This window comes from Lithobates pipiens, unplaced genomic scaffold (assembly GCF_037356315.1).
Source record: "Lithobates pipiens isolate NorthernLeopardFrog02 unplaced genomic scaffold, aLitPip1_a1.2 Scaffold_19, whole genome shotgun sequence".
Taxonomy (NCBI): domain Eukaryota; kingdom Metazoa; phylum Chordata; class Amphibia; order Anura; family Ranidae; genus Lithobates; species Lithobates pipiens.
Genome location: NW_027507764.1, coordinates 13,916,506 through 13,930,245, shown reverse-complemented (window position 1 = coordinate 13,930,245; position 13,740 = coordinate 13,916,506). Strand labels below are relative to the sequence as shown.

Below are 13,740 nucleotides of genomic sequence, written 5' to 3'. Positions count from 1 at the left end.
AAAAACGCTTGAAAAGCTACGCTCAGGTGTGAATGCAGCCTTAGGGCTATGCGTGCGGCCGACAGCTGCGATGTCCGGGTGACCACTTCTCAGAGAGGCAGAAAAGAGGGTCTGTCAATGTAAGCAGACAGGTCCCCGTTCTGTCAGGGAAGTAGAGAGAGAGAGATCTGCTGTTTCTAGTGATCAGGAACAGCGATCTCTCTGTACTCCGTCAGTACACTGCCCCCGCAGTTAGAAAAACCTCCCTATGACACACTTAACCCCTTGATCGCCCCCCCCAGTGGTAACCCCTTCCCTGCCAGTGACATTTATACAGTAATCAGTGGCTATTTTTAGCTCTGATCGCTGTCACTGGTCCCCAAAAAAAAAGGTGTCAAGTGTCTGATCTGTCCGCCACAATGTCGCAGTCCCAAAATAAATAAATAATAACAATAAAAAAAAAGCTGATCACCGCCATTACTAGTAAAAAAAAAAAAAAAAAAATGTCATAATGGAAATGCCATTAATATATCCTCTATTTTGTAGATGCTATAACTTTTGCGCAAACCAATCAATACACTTATTGCGATTATTTGAAGGGGCAAATCTTCCGGTCCTTAACCACTTAACGACCAGCGCACGCCGATGTGCGTCCTATTTTTGAAGAGGGATATCTCGGTAACGGCAGCAGCTGCTGCCACAACCGAGATATCCATCTCTTCAGGCGCCGGTCGTCTGTACGATGACGGTGGTCTCTGCGGCGGATTCGCCGCGAGATCACCGCTATCGGTGGCGGGAGAGGTGCCACCCCCCTCTCCCGCCGCTTATCGGAGCCGTCGGTAGCGATCGGGTCCTTTTCCTAGCTGGGTATGGAGACGAGTGAGGCTAAGATGGCCCCCACTCGTCTCTATACCATAGGAGGGCGGAAGCGACGTCAAAACATCCGCCCATACCTCTTAAAGGTATATTTTTTTTTAATGTCATTTTTTCAAATGCCTTTTTTTTTTTTTTTTTGCATTTTAGTCCAAATATGAGATCTGATGTCTTTTTGACCCCCCCCAGATCTCATATTTAAGAGGACCTGTCATGCTTTTTTCTATTACAAGGGATGTTTACATTCCTTGTAATAGGAATAAAAGTGATCCATTTGTTTTGTTTTTTTAAACAGTGTAAAAATAAATAAAATCAATTAAAATAAATAAGAAATTTTTTTTTTTTTTTTAAAAACACCCCGTCACGACGAGCTCACGCACAGAAGCGAGCGCATACGTGAGTAGCGCCCGCATATGAAAACGGTGTTCAAACCACACATGTGAGGTATCGTTGTGATCGGTAGAGCGAGAGCAATAATTCTAGCCCTAGACCTCCTCTGTATCGCAAAAAATGCAACCTGTAGAATTTTTTAAATGTCGCTTATGGAGATTTTTTGAGGCTAAAAGTTTGACGCCAATCCACGAGCGGGGCGCAATTTTGAAGCGTGACATGTTGGGTATCAATTTACTCGGCGTAACATTATCTTTCACAATATAAAAAAAAAAATTGGGCTAATTTTACTGTTGTCTTATTTTTTTATTCAAAAAAGTGAATTTTTTCCAAAAAAAAAGTGCACTTGTAAGACCGCTGCGCAAATACGGTGTGAAAAAAAGTATTGCAATGACCGCCATTTTATTCTCTAGGGTGTTAGAAAAAAAAAAAAAAAACAATATAAAATGTTTGGGGGTTCCAAGTAATTTTCTAGCAAAAAAATAAATAAAACAGTTTTAAACATGTAAACACCAAATCTGAAAAAGAGGCCTGGTCCTTAAGTGGTTAAAGAAGACATTTCAGAGCAGCAATAAAAGACTCGCACCCCTCCTGAATACAGGCGCTCACCTCTCCGCACAGAGCCTGAATATTTTGCGAACCTCCACAGACTGCCTGGCCAGGTCTCCGCTGTCCAGCCGAACGCCAACTGCCTTGTACCCGAGCTGATGTAATGCCAGGGCCACTGCACAGAAGTTGGGTACACCGCTCCTGCCAAGCAACAAAAGGGATGGGGGTGACATTACTTATGACCTTCCCAAAGCCTCAGCTATTCCTTTCACAGACATTAGAGTGTAAGCTCCTCAGATGCTGGTATAACCTCAGTGTTTTCTGTACAGCACTGCTGTTTATGTCAGAGCTATAAATGTATAATAATAAGAATAATAATAGTGTTTGAGAAGGGACATTAGAGTGTAAGCTCCTCTGGTGCAGAAACTGATGTGAATGGCTCAATGTTTTCTGTAAAGCAGAGGTCCTCAAACCCTGGGCCACATGGAAGGTGGCCTTTTCGAGTGAGCCAGCACAACTTGCAATACCACCCTCCAACCACTAGAGTCCGCACCCTCTCCCAGCACCACTTTCCACCATGAGAATTTATTCACAGTGCCCAAAGCCGCCAAACCGTGCCCAACTACTACACCAGACAGCGCTCAGTCCCCACCTAGTCCACCACAGCAGGACAGATGCTCCCGCTCACACCGCAAGACTTCCAGTGAGTTTGCATGGAATTACCCTTTATGAGGCTGTATTGGGCAGAGGCCACACTGTATTGGGCACTGGTCACGCTGCACTGTACACAAGCCACACTGTATTGGGCACAGGCCACGCTGCATTGGGCACAGATGAGGCTGTATTGGGCAGAGGCCATGCTGCATTGGGCACAGATGAGGCTGAATTGGGCAGAGGCCATGCTGTATTGGGCACAGGCCACGCTGCATTGGGCACAGATGAGGCTGTATTGGGCAGAGGCCATGCTGCATTGGGCACAGATGAGGCTGAATTGGGCAGAGGCCATGCTGTATTGGGCACAGGCCACGCTGCATTGGGCACAGATGAGGCTGAATTGGGCAGAGGCCATGCTGTATTGGGCACAGGCCACGCTGCATTGGGCACAGATGAGGCTGTATTGGGCAGAGGCCATGCTGCATTGGGCACAGATGAGGCTGAATTGGGCAGAGGCCATGCTGTATTGGGCACAGGCCACGCTGCATTGGGCACAGATGAGGCTGTATTGGGCAGAGGCCATGCTGCATTGGGCACAGATGAGGCTGAATTGGGCAGAGGCCATGCTGCATTGGGCACAGATGAGGCTGAATTGGGCAGAGGCCATGCTGCATTGGGCACAGATGAGGCTGAATTGGGCAGAGGCCATGCTGCATTGGGCACAGATGAGGCTGAATTGGGCAGAGGCCATGCTGCATTGGGCACAGATGAGGCTGTATTGGGCAGAGGTCACGCTGCATTGGGCACAGATGAGGCTGAATTGGGCAGAGGCCATGCTGCATTGGGCACAGATGAGGCTGTATTGGGCAGAGGCCACGCTGCATTGGGCACAGGCGAGGCTGCACTGATGGATTAATCTTTATTTTTGTAAATTAATTCTACATAAAACATTCAAGTGTCATTTCATGAGATCATTTATGAGGGCATATTTAGGGGTGGCCTTACGGGCGGGGCATGGTAGGGGTTGGGTGGGGCAAACTGGTGGCGAGTAACCCTTAAGGTCTGGCTAGTAGCTCATGACTTGAAATTTTTAGCCCCTCGATAGAGAGTACCAGAGCTCATGTTTTTATAATTGCACTTTTTTGAAACTTTATGTCAATTTGTATCCCTAAAATATATATTTATATATATATATGCAATTTACTTATTTTGTACTTTTTGCTGCCTAAGAGCCCCTGGGAGTTTTTTTTTCAATAATAATAATAATGTACGACTTTGGTGGGGGTGGGGGGGGTCTTTACAGTATAAGCCCCTTGGGTGAAGAGACTGATGCGACTGGCTCAGTGATCTCTGTACAGCACTGCAGTATATGTCAGAGCTATATAAATGCATATTATTATTATACATTTATATAGCTCTGACATATACTGCAGTGCTGTACAGAGATCACTGAGCCAGTCACATCAGTCTCTGTACCAGAAGAGCTTACACTCCTAATATCCCGCCACAGTTACACACTATTATTATTATTATTAATAGTGTGTAATTGTGGGGGGGGGGGGGGGGTGTTAGGAGTGCAAGCTCTTCTGGTACAGAGACTGGTTCAGTGTTCTCTGTACAGCACTGCGGTATACGATAGAGCTATATAATATTTTTATTATAATAATAATAATAAATAGTGTGTGACTGTGGGGGGGACATTAGAGTGTAAGCTCCTCTGGTGCGGCTGTGAATGGCTCAGTGCTCTCTTATTAGGAACTGGAAAGAGCGCAGTGTGGGGGGAGAAGAACGGCAAAGCATAAAGTGCACAAGGCCTGCGTCCCATTCACCTCTTACATCATGACACTGTAGGTATCCACCACTACCAGGAAGCCGAGAGGGAAAGCGATGGCGTACGATATGAAAGCTGCCAGTTCGCCTGCGTTTGTGCTGTGCGGAGGCATCATCTTCAGGAGCTGGCACACTTTCTCCAACCACGTCTGAGAGAGCTTCAGGAAGTCTACCTCCTCCTGGCCGCCTGCTGGCCGCAGAGCCTTGAAGAAAGAAGAAAAATGTCAGCAAAAATGGCCAACCCTACCATTACTAGAGAGGAAAGAAGGAGGAGGAGGAGGAGGAGGAGGAGGAGGAGGAGGAGGAGGAGGAGGAGGAGAGAAGGAAGAAAGAAAGAAGAAAGAAAGAAAGAAAGAAAAAGAAGAAGAAGAAAGGAAGCAAGAAGAAGCAAGAAGAAGCAAGAAGGAAGAAGGAAGAAAGAAGAAGAAGAAAGAAGAAAGAAGAAGGAGGAGGAAGGAGAAGGAAGGAGGAGGAGGAAGAAGAAGAAGGAAGAAGAAGGAAGAAGAAGGAAGGAGGAAGAAGGAGTTTACCGGGCGCTGCACTTCATCTATAGAGGAGAAAGAAGTCACGTAAGAGTGAGCCACGGTACCGGCCACGGGGATGCCGAATCTCTTTCCTGCCAAGACATTGCTGGTGCAATCAAAGCCTGGATATGGACACAAAAGATGATCAGAAAAGGGACAACATGCGGCTTGGGTCTCAATTAAAACATTATTAAAGTGTATGTAAGAAAAACAAACAAATGTTCAGTACATTTCTCCAATACATGCACATTTCCCCAGGAGCTTTCCAGTAAGCGCCTAACTTTATGCAGTGAGCTAGCAACTGCCTCTGCTGCACCGATATCCCAAGCAGTGTTGTCACCCAGAGAGCTTTCCTCTGCTGGACTACAGAAGACATCCCACTAACATGGAGGTTGTGATAGGGGAGGTGTTCTGTAGTAAATTTCTGCAACACAAAGTCAATAGCTCACTGGATTTCTGGCAATAGTAGTGTTCTTCCTGCAACAGAAAGTTAGGACCCATCAAATTTTTGGCAATAAAACATTTCACTAAAATGCTTCAAGAGTATCCACGTTGCTAGAACTTGGGCACTCTCCCTTTCATTAGGGCTAAAATTGATTACGCATTGGAAATTTTATAGATAGGCGACTTCTACCCTCATATTGATTTGTGTTCCCAAACCCAAGACCCTATCGCGACCCCTTGCATCAACCAACTGGAAGAACTGGGTCTCCAGCAACTGATAAAGACTCCCACACATGGGTCAGGGGTCATTAACCCCCGGGCCGTAGACTGTTTGCAGCCAGGCCGCAAAGGCTGCACTGTCTGACGAGCGGCGGCGGAGCGAGCAGAGAGATGACATCATCTCTCACCGCCCGACCGCATCACCGCTGTTCCGTGCTCACAGCGGGGCCGCCATACTGAGGCAAGCGAGCAGAGAGATGAGATTATCTCTCACCGCCCGCATCGCCGCTCTTCTACGCTCACAGCGGGGTTCTATAATGCTGGAGGTGAGACAAAGGAGCAGAGAGATGAGATAATCTCTCACTACCGGCGCCCCCCCCCCATTACCACTGTTCTCCCTTACTACCCACTACTCCAAGCTTGCCTCTGAACTAATGCACACACCTGTGCTGTCACCACTGCAGTGACACCACTGCCACCACTGGCAGGTGACAATCCACATCTGGTGGCAAATGACAAGCTGCATTTGATGGCAGGTGACGTGGCAAGTGACAATCCAAATCTGGTGGCAGGTGACGTGGCAAGGGACAAAATGCATCTGGTGGCAGGTGACGTGGCAAGTGACAAGCTGCATATGAAGGCAGGCGATGTGGCAAGTGACAAGCTGCATATGAAGGCAGGCGATGTGGCAAGTGAAAAGTCGCATCTGGTGGTAGGTGACGTGGCAAGTGACAAACTGCATCTGGTGACATGCGACGTGGCAAGTGACAAGCTGCTTCTGAAGGCAGGCAACGTGGCAAGTGACAATCCACATCTGGTGGCAGATGACGTGGCAAAGGACAAAATGCATCTGGTGACAAGCGACGTGACAAGCTGCATCTGAAGGCAGGCAACGTCGAAAGTGACAATCTGCATCTGGTGACAGGCAACGTGGAAAGTGACACTCTGGCACATTCTGCATTATGGTGAGCTGAACTATTTCATTATATATTACAATGTAATAATAGAAATAATGCGCTTCAATCATCCTGACATCATATCAATGATGGTGCCGGGATGATTGAAGCGCCAACGCCAGCCATTGCCCCCGATAAATTGTCCGCGAAAAAGCCGCATACATCCCCGGGCCTTGGCACAATTTTCTTCAACAGCGCCGGTCCCCGGTGCCAAAAAGGTTGGGGACCACTGGGTCAGGACACACCCTGGACCTCATCTTCAAACAAAATATTGACATCAACATACTAGACAACATGACATTACCATGGGCGGACCACCACGTCATCAAATTCAAATACTCCTCCAACATCGCCCATGCAAAAAAAACGGAAACCTGCAACAACAACGCACTGGACCAGATCGCAGAGACTATACTCCGAAACCTTCAAAACCATTTTATCCAAGAAGATAACAACACTGAATTTAAGCCATTCATCGGAGCAAACACTCAACACCCTGAACAAGGCATTACTACAATCTGCAGTAGCTCCAAAACGCAGGACGCTCATCAGTAAAAAAAAAATAAAAAAAATAAAATAAAAAAACCTTGGGATGGTTTAATGGCTCCCTCTCTCTACTAAAACAAGAACGCAGAAGAGCTGGAAGAACATGGAGAAAAATTCCCACCGAGGAAAACCACTCAAACTAAAAATCTTCAAAGCTAAAAAGGATAATTTCTCATTCACTATCTCAACGGCATTAAACCGCCCACGGGAACATTTTAAAATAGTCACTCAATGGATGAACCCGGAATGCTTAGAGCCCCCAGCAAACGAAACCCAAGATTACTGCAATAAACTGTCAGACTTTTTCATCAACAAAATCAAAACCATCAGGAAAACAATTCATCAGAAAAAAAAACAACCAACCGCAGCCAACACAAGCAAAAAGAAGATATCTACACCAACATTCCACAACCGCCAAAGTTTTCTCTGACCCCAATTACCGCGGACACCACTACAAACATCATCAAAAAAACTTTGAGACAGTACATCACCGATTGACATCATCCCCACAAAACTCCTGAAAGAATGTTCCGACATCGTGGCTCCCACTATAACGCACATCATAAACCAGTCGTTTCAAGAAGGGATTGTTCCGGGCGCCCTCAAACAAGGCATCATCAAACCCCTGCTAAAGAAACCTAGCCTCGACCCCCAGGACCCAAACAACCGTAGGCCGATAACCAGGGCAGTCGCTTGCGGAGTCCTTCAAGGATCGCCCTTGTCACCAGTCTCTTCAACATATACATCCGCCCACTCCTTTAAATCATCAGATTATCAGACCTCTGCTTCCACTCAACTTTACTTCCGTATCACCGGACAAAGAGACCATCATCAACAACTGGAAAATTGCCTCACTTTGATAGAAGACTGGATGACCACTAACCCCCACAAACTCAACGCATCAAAAACAGAGCTTCTTATCCTACACGCAAACCATAATTCCCGAACCAAGACGTCCTGGACACCACCCACCATCTTTGGGCAGACCATCTCCCCAAAGACCAAGGCCAAGAGTCTCGGGGTCATTTTTGACTCACAAACGTCAATGGATGCTCAAATAGGATCTGTAGTCAGTGGTTCTCACCATCTGCTCCACCTGCTACGCAGACTCATCCCTTTCATCCCAAAGAATGACAAAGCAGTGGTAGTTGGAACAGTCATTAATTCACGACTTGACTACGCAAACTCCCTTTACAAAGGATTACCCCAATATCAACTTGCACGATTATAACTCATCCAAAACATGGCGGCAAGGCTGATAACAGGAAAAAAAACCCTGGGAATCAATCTCCCCTTCCCTGAGGAGCCTACATTGGCTAACCATAAAGAACACATTCAAGACCCTCTGCCTCACCTACAAATGCATGCATGGAGACGCTCCTCATTACCTACTTTAGAAAATAAAACGCTAAACACCTAACCGCAGTCTTCGATCACCTAACAAAAACCTCCTCCTCGTTCCCAAATCTCGGTACAAATCAAAGGGGGATCGGAGATTCGCTGTCCAAGGACCACGGCTATGGAACGCTCTACCAACCATCATCCGCTTGGAAGAAAACCACCAGGCCTTTAGGAAAAAAAACTCAAGACCTTCCTCTTCTAGAAGCTGGACAACAAAGCTCTTCACAGCGCCTTGAAGCGATCAAGTTTGCGTTGTGCGCTATACAAATATTTAATTCATTCACTCTAAGCCGCTCAGAAACACTGTTTCTGAGTGTCTCCAAGCGCATCCAAGTGTCTCCTACCCCCCCCCCCCTGGCCACATGCGGCACTGCATGCACTAGCAGTGCCACTGGAATTAATTATCTGAGTTTCCACTGACTCCTATGGAGAAACTCTCTCCGATATACTCTGTGCTCTGGATTACAAGCATTCTTCTGGAACTAAATTATGCTCATAATCCAAGGTACCACTGTAACTGTTCCGTTTATTCAACGCAATTGAAGTATCTTGTACACATGATTACGTAGGGATCACATTAATATTACAATTGTACTTTTAAGGTAACAAGGGGCGTAACATAGGCAGGCCAATTCTAAGGCCGCGTACACACGCGCGGACTGTTTGCCCAACCTTGTTCGTCAAACAGTTTCGGCAAACAGTCCGCTCAAAATTTGCATGAGCGGACTTGCCCACACACGAGCGGACTGTTTCAGCGAACTGTTTGCCAAACAGTTCGCTCAACTTTTGAAATGAACGGACTCGCCCACGTAAGGCGGAGCCAAGTCCGCCCATTTCGAGCGCGTGTACAGGTAGGCGGGGCCCGCGAAGGAGACGTCGCGGGCTCCGCCGCCTGGAATGGGCTTAAAGGGGAACCCCAACGCCGAAAAAAATCGGCGTGGGGGTTCCCCCAAAGTCCACACCAGACCCTTGTCCGAGCACGCTACCCGGCCGGCCAGGAAAGGGGGGCGAGCGAGCGCGCCCCCCCTCCTGAGCCGTACCAGGCCGCGTGCCCTCAACATGGGGGGGTGCCTTGGGGAAGGGGGGGCCGCGCGGCCCCCCCACCCCAAAGCACCTTGTCCCCATGTTGATGAGGACAAGGGCCTCTTCCCGACAACCCTGGCCGTTGGTTGTCGGGGTCTGCGGGCGGGGGGCTTATCGGAATCCGGGAGCCCCCTTTAATAAGGGGGCCCCCGGATACCGGCCCCCCACCCTATGTGAATGAGTATGGGGTACAATGTACCCCTACCCATTCACCTGTGAAATAAAGTACAAAAAAAAAACACAACACAGGGAAAAAATATTTTATTGCACAGCTCCGGGGGTCTTCCGTCTTCGGGGGTCTTCTCGCCGGACTCCTCCGCTATCTTCGTGTAGCTCTTTTACTAGCGGAGGAGCCCAGCTTTCTTCCTCCCCGCCGCCGGCCTCTTCTCCCGACTTCGGGGGTCTTGTCCCCCTCTTCGGTTCTTCTGCCGGGCCACCGCGCCTTCTTATAGCTCTTTTACAGGCGGTGGCCCGGTCTTCTGTCGCCGCTGCCTTCCGTTCTTCTGTCGCCGCCGTCGGTTCTTCTGTCGCCGCCTTCGGTTCTTCTGCCGGGCCACCGCGCCTTCTTGTAGCTCTTTTACAGGCGGTGGCCCGGTCTTCTGTCGCCGCCGCCGCCTTCCGTTCTTGTTCTTCTTCTTCTTCTTCTTCTTCTCCTGGAGATGTTGACTCGACGAGCTCTCCGGCCGGAATGCCAGGGACACGCTCCGCTGCCACTTATATAGTGACAATGGGGCGGTGTCACATGGTATATGTCACATGGGTTGGTCACATGGTGACCCCGCCCCCTTACGATGTCATAGTCTCCATGTGACATCAACCCATGTGACCAACCCATGTGACATATACCATGTGACACCGCCCCATTGTCACTATATAAGTGACCGCACAGCGCGGCTCTGGCATTCCGGCCGGAGAGAGCGACGTGTCAACATCTCCTGGGGAAGAAGAAGAAGAACAAGAAGAAGAACAAGAACGGAAGGCGGCGACGGCGACAGCGACAGCGGCGACAGAAGACCGGGCCACCGCCTGTAAAAGAGCTACAAGAAGGCGCGGTGGCCCGGCAGAAGAACCGAAGGCGGCGACAGAAGAACGGAAGGCAGCGGCGACAGAAGACCGGGCCACCGCCTGTAAAAGAGCTATAAGAAGGCGCGGTGGCCCGGCAGAAGAACCGAAGAGGGGGACAAGACCCCCGAAGTCGGGAGAAGAGGCCGGCGGCGGGGAGGAAGAAAGCCGGGCTCCTCCGCTAGTAAAAGAGCTACACGAAGATAGCGGAGGAGTCCGGCGAGAAGACCCCCGAAGACGGAAGACCCCCGGAGCTGTGCAATAAAATATTTTTTCCCTGTGTTGTGTTTTTTTTTTGTACTTTATTTCACAGGTGAATGGGTAGGGGTACATTGTACCCCATACTCATTCACATAGGGTGGGGGGCCGGTATCCGGGGGCCCCCTTATTAAAGGGGGCTCCCGGATTCCGATAAGCCCCCCGCCCGCAGACCCCGACAATCAACGGCCAGGGTTGTCGGGAAGAGGCCCTTGTCCTCATCAACATGGGGACAAGGTGCTTTGGGGTGGGGGGGCCGCGCGGCCCCCCCTTCCCCAAGGCACCCCCCATGTTGAGGGCACGCGGCCTGGTACGGCTCAGGAGGGGGGGCGCGCTCGCTTGCCCCCCTTTCCTGGCCGGCCGGGTAGCGTGCTCGGACAAGGGTCTGGTGTGGACTTTGGGGGAACCCCCACGCCGATTTTTTTCGGCGTTGGGGTTCCCCTTTAAGCCCATTCCAGGCGGCGGAGCCCGCGACGTCTCCTTCGCGGGCCCCGCCTACCTGTACCCGCGCTCGAAATGGGCGGACTTTCCGAGCGGGAACAGTTTGCTCATTTCGAAAGTGGCCTACACACGGGCGGACTGTTCGCTCAAACACAGTTTCAGCGGACAGTTTTTCGGAATTTCCGAAAGACTTTGTCCGTCCAACTGTCCGCTGAAACTGTCCGCTGAAAGCCCACACACGGGCGGACTGTCCGCCCAAACACTGTTCAGCGGACAAGGTTGGGCGAACAGTCCGCCCGTGTGTACGCGGCCTAATCAGGACTCAAAAAAAAAAACGCAACATGTAATGAAAACATTATTAATGCTGTGTGCACAGTGAGTGCCGTGTGCAATATACAGGCAAACATACAAAATAGAATACAATTTTATATAGAATTTACAATGTTCCTTAACAGCTGGATACTTTTTTTGGAATTGTAGTGAACTTTGGACATTTGGGTTTCACACACAATGCCGTCAGGTGAAAGCACCCCCCCCCCCCCCCCATGTATTCTGCTTGCCCATCTGCTGGGCTTTTGGAGAAGAGCGGAAACCACACATCTTGCTCTCCTCTCCTTCTTGCTGTGACCCGGAAAGCGATGTCTATGAGATCACTTCCGGGTCAGCCTCTCGGTGTCCCCGGCTAGCTTTGCCGGGAAGGAATGTTTTGCATAGCAAAACATTCAGTGGAGCCCAGAGGAGACACTGGGGGTCTTTTAGACCCTGCATGTCTCATTAACCACTTAAAGTGGTGTTGCACAGAAAAAAAAAATCGTTAAAATACCTAAAAAAAGAAAAAAAAAATTGGATTTTTTTTTAACTCGCCTCTAAATGCCTGTTGCTAGGGGGTCCCTCGTAGTCTGCCTCCTTCAGTGCCTGGGCTGGTGACATCACTTCCCCTCAGCGCAGGAAGGGCTCAGCTCCGCCCTCTCCCTCCTGTCAGTCACCTGGGACCAATCACAGCGCGGAGTGCCGCTCACACATCCGCAGTGGGTGCACAGCCCACAGTTGCAATGCCGGAAGCCAACCGAGCAGAGGGGGAAATGAGCCGGACTTCGATCTCCCGCATCTCTGGACCCTGGGACAGGTAATTATCCGATTATTAAAAGTCAGCAGCTGCAGTATTTGTAGCTGCTGACTTTTAATTTTTTTATAGAAACTCCTCTTTAAAGGACCAGCCTCTTTTTGAGATTTTGGTGTTTACAAGTTTTAAACATTTTTTTTTGCTAGAAAATTACTTAGAACCCCTAAACATTATATATTGGTTTTTTTTTTCGAACACCCTAGAGAATAAAATGGCGGTCATTGCATTACTTTTTTTTTTTCACACCGTATTTGCACAGAGGTCTTACAAGCGCACTTCTTTTTGGAAAAAAATTCACCTTTTTGAAAAAAAAAAAAAAAACACAACAGTAAAGTTAGCCCAATGTTTTTTTTTTTTACTGTGAAAGATAATGTTACGCCGAGTAAATTGATACCCAACATGTCACGCTTCAAAATTGTGCCCGCTCGTGGAATGGCGACAAACTTTTAACCTCAAAAATCTCCATAGGCGACGTTTAAAAAAAAATCTACAGGTTACATGTTTTAAGTTACAGAGGAGATCTAGTTCTAGAATTATTGCTCTCGCTCTACTGGTCGCGGCGATACCTCACATGTGTGGTTTGACCACCGTTTTCATATGCGAGCGCTACTCACGTATGTGTTCGCTTCTGCATGCACGCTTGTCAGGACAGGGCGTTAAGAAGAATATTTTTTTTTTTTTTATTATTTTCTTCTTATTACTTGATTTTATTTTTACACAGTTTTAAAAAAATAAAATAAAATAATAATTTGGGTCACTTTTATTCCTATTACAAGGAATGTCATGTATGCGTTTGCTTCTGCACACAAACTCGTCAGGACAGGGCATGTTTAAAAAAAAAAAAAAAAATTTCTTCCTATTTTACCCTTTATTTTTACAGTTAAAAAAAAAAAAACCAACTCACCTGTCCCAGGGTCCAGCGATGTCAGCAGCCGAAGCCGATCAATCGCTCGGCTCTCTGCTGCCGCCATTCTCATTGAGGGAGTCAGGAAGTGAAGAGTTGAGGCTTCACTTCCCGTTTCTCTAGTGCGCATGTGCGAGTCGCGTCGTAAGTGGTCCTTGCTATCTCCTAGGACAGTGATGGCGAACCTTGGCACCCCAGATGTTTTTTAAACTACATTTCCCATGATGCTCATTCACTCCGAAGTGTAGTTCAGCATCATGGGAAATGTAGTTCCAAAACATCTGGGGTGCCAAGGTTCGCCATCACTGTCCTAGGACCTGTGTGTTTCCCAGGAGACAGCGGGAGGGGGGGGGGGGGGGGGTGCGGTAAGGGGCGTGACTCCCACGGGAGTCTATTCCCGGAAATTGGGTGCAGATACCTGGATTATACAGGTATCTGCACCCCCCTCCCCCTGAAAGGTGCTAACTGTGGCACCGGAGGGGGGGGGGGGGGGGGATCAAATGA

The 13,740-nt window shown here is 48.7% G+C and overlaps 1 protein-coding gene across 2 annotated transcripts in view; it reads right to left on the bottom strand.

The window, feature by feature from the left end:
• The window catches only part of NAPRT (nicotinate phosphoribosyltransferase), a 53,476-nt gene that overhangs the window by 30,104 nt on the left and 9,632 nt on the right, over positions 1-13,740 (bottom strand). For both annotated transcript variants that reach the window (XM_077490535.1, XM_077490536.1), the window contains exons 5-7: positions 4,806-4,921; positions 4,282-4,478; positions 1,852-1,992 (exon numbers count right to left, since the gene is read on the bottom strand). In XM_077490535.1, coding sequence (XP_077346661.1) covers positions 1,852-1,992; positions 4,282-4,478; positions 4,806-4,921 — 454 coding nt within the window. The remainder of the gene's footprint in view (positions 1-1,851; positions 1,993-4,281; positions 4,479-4,805; positions 4,922-13,740) is intronic.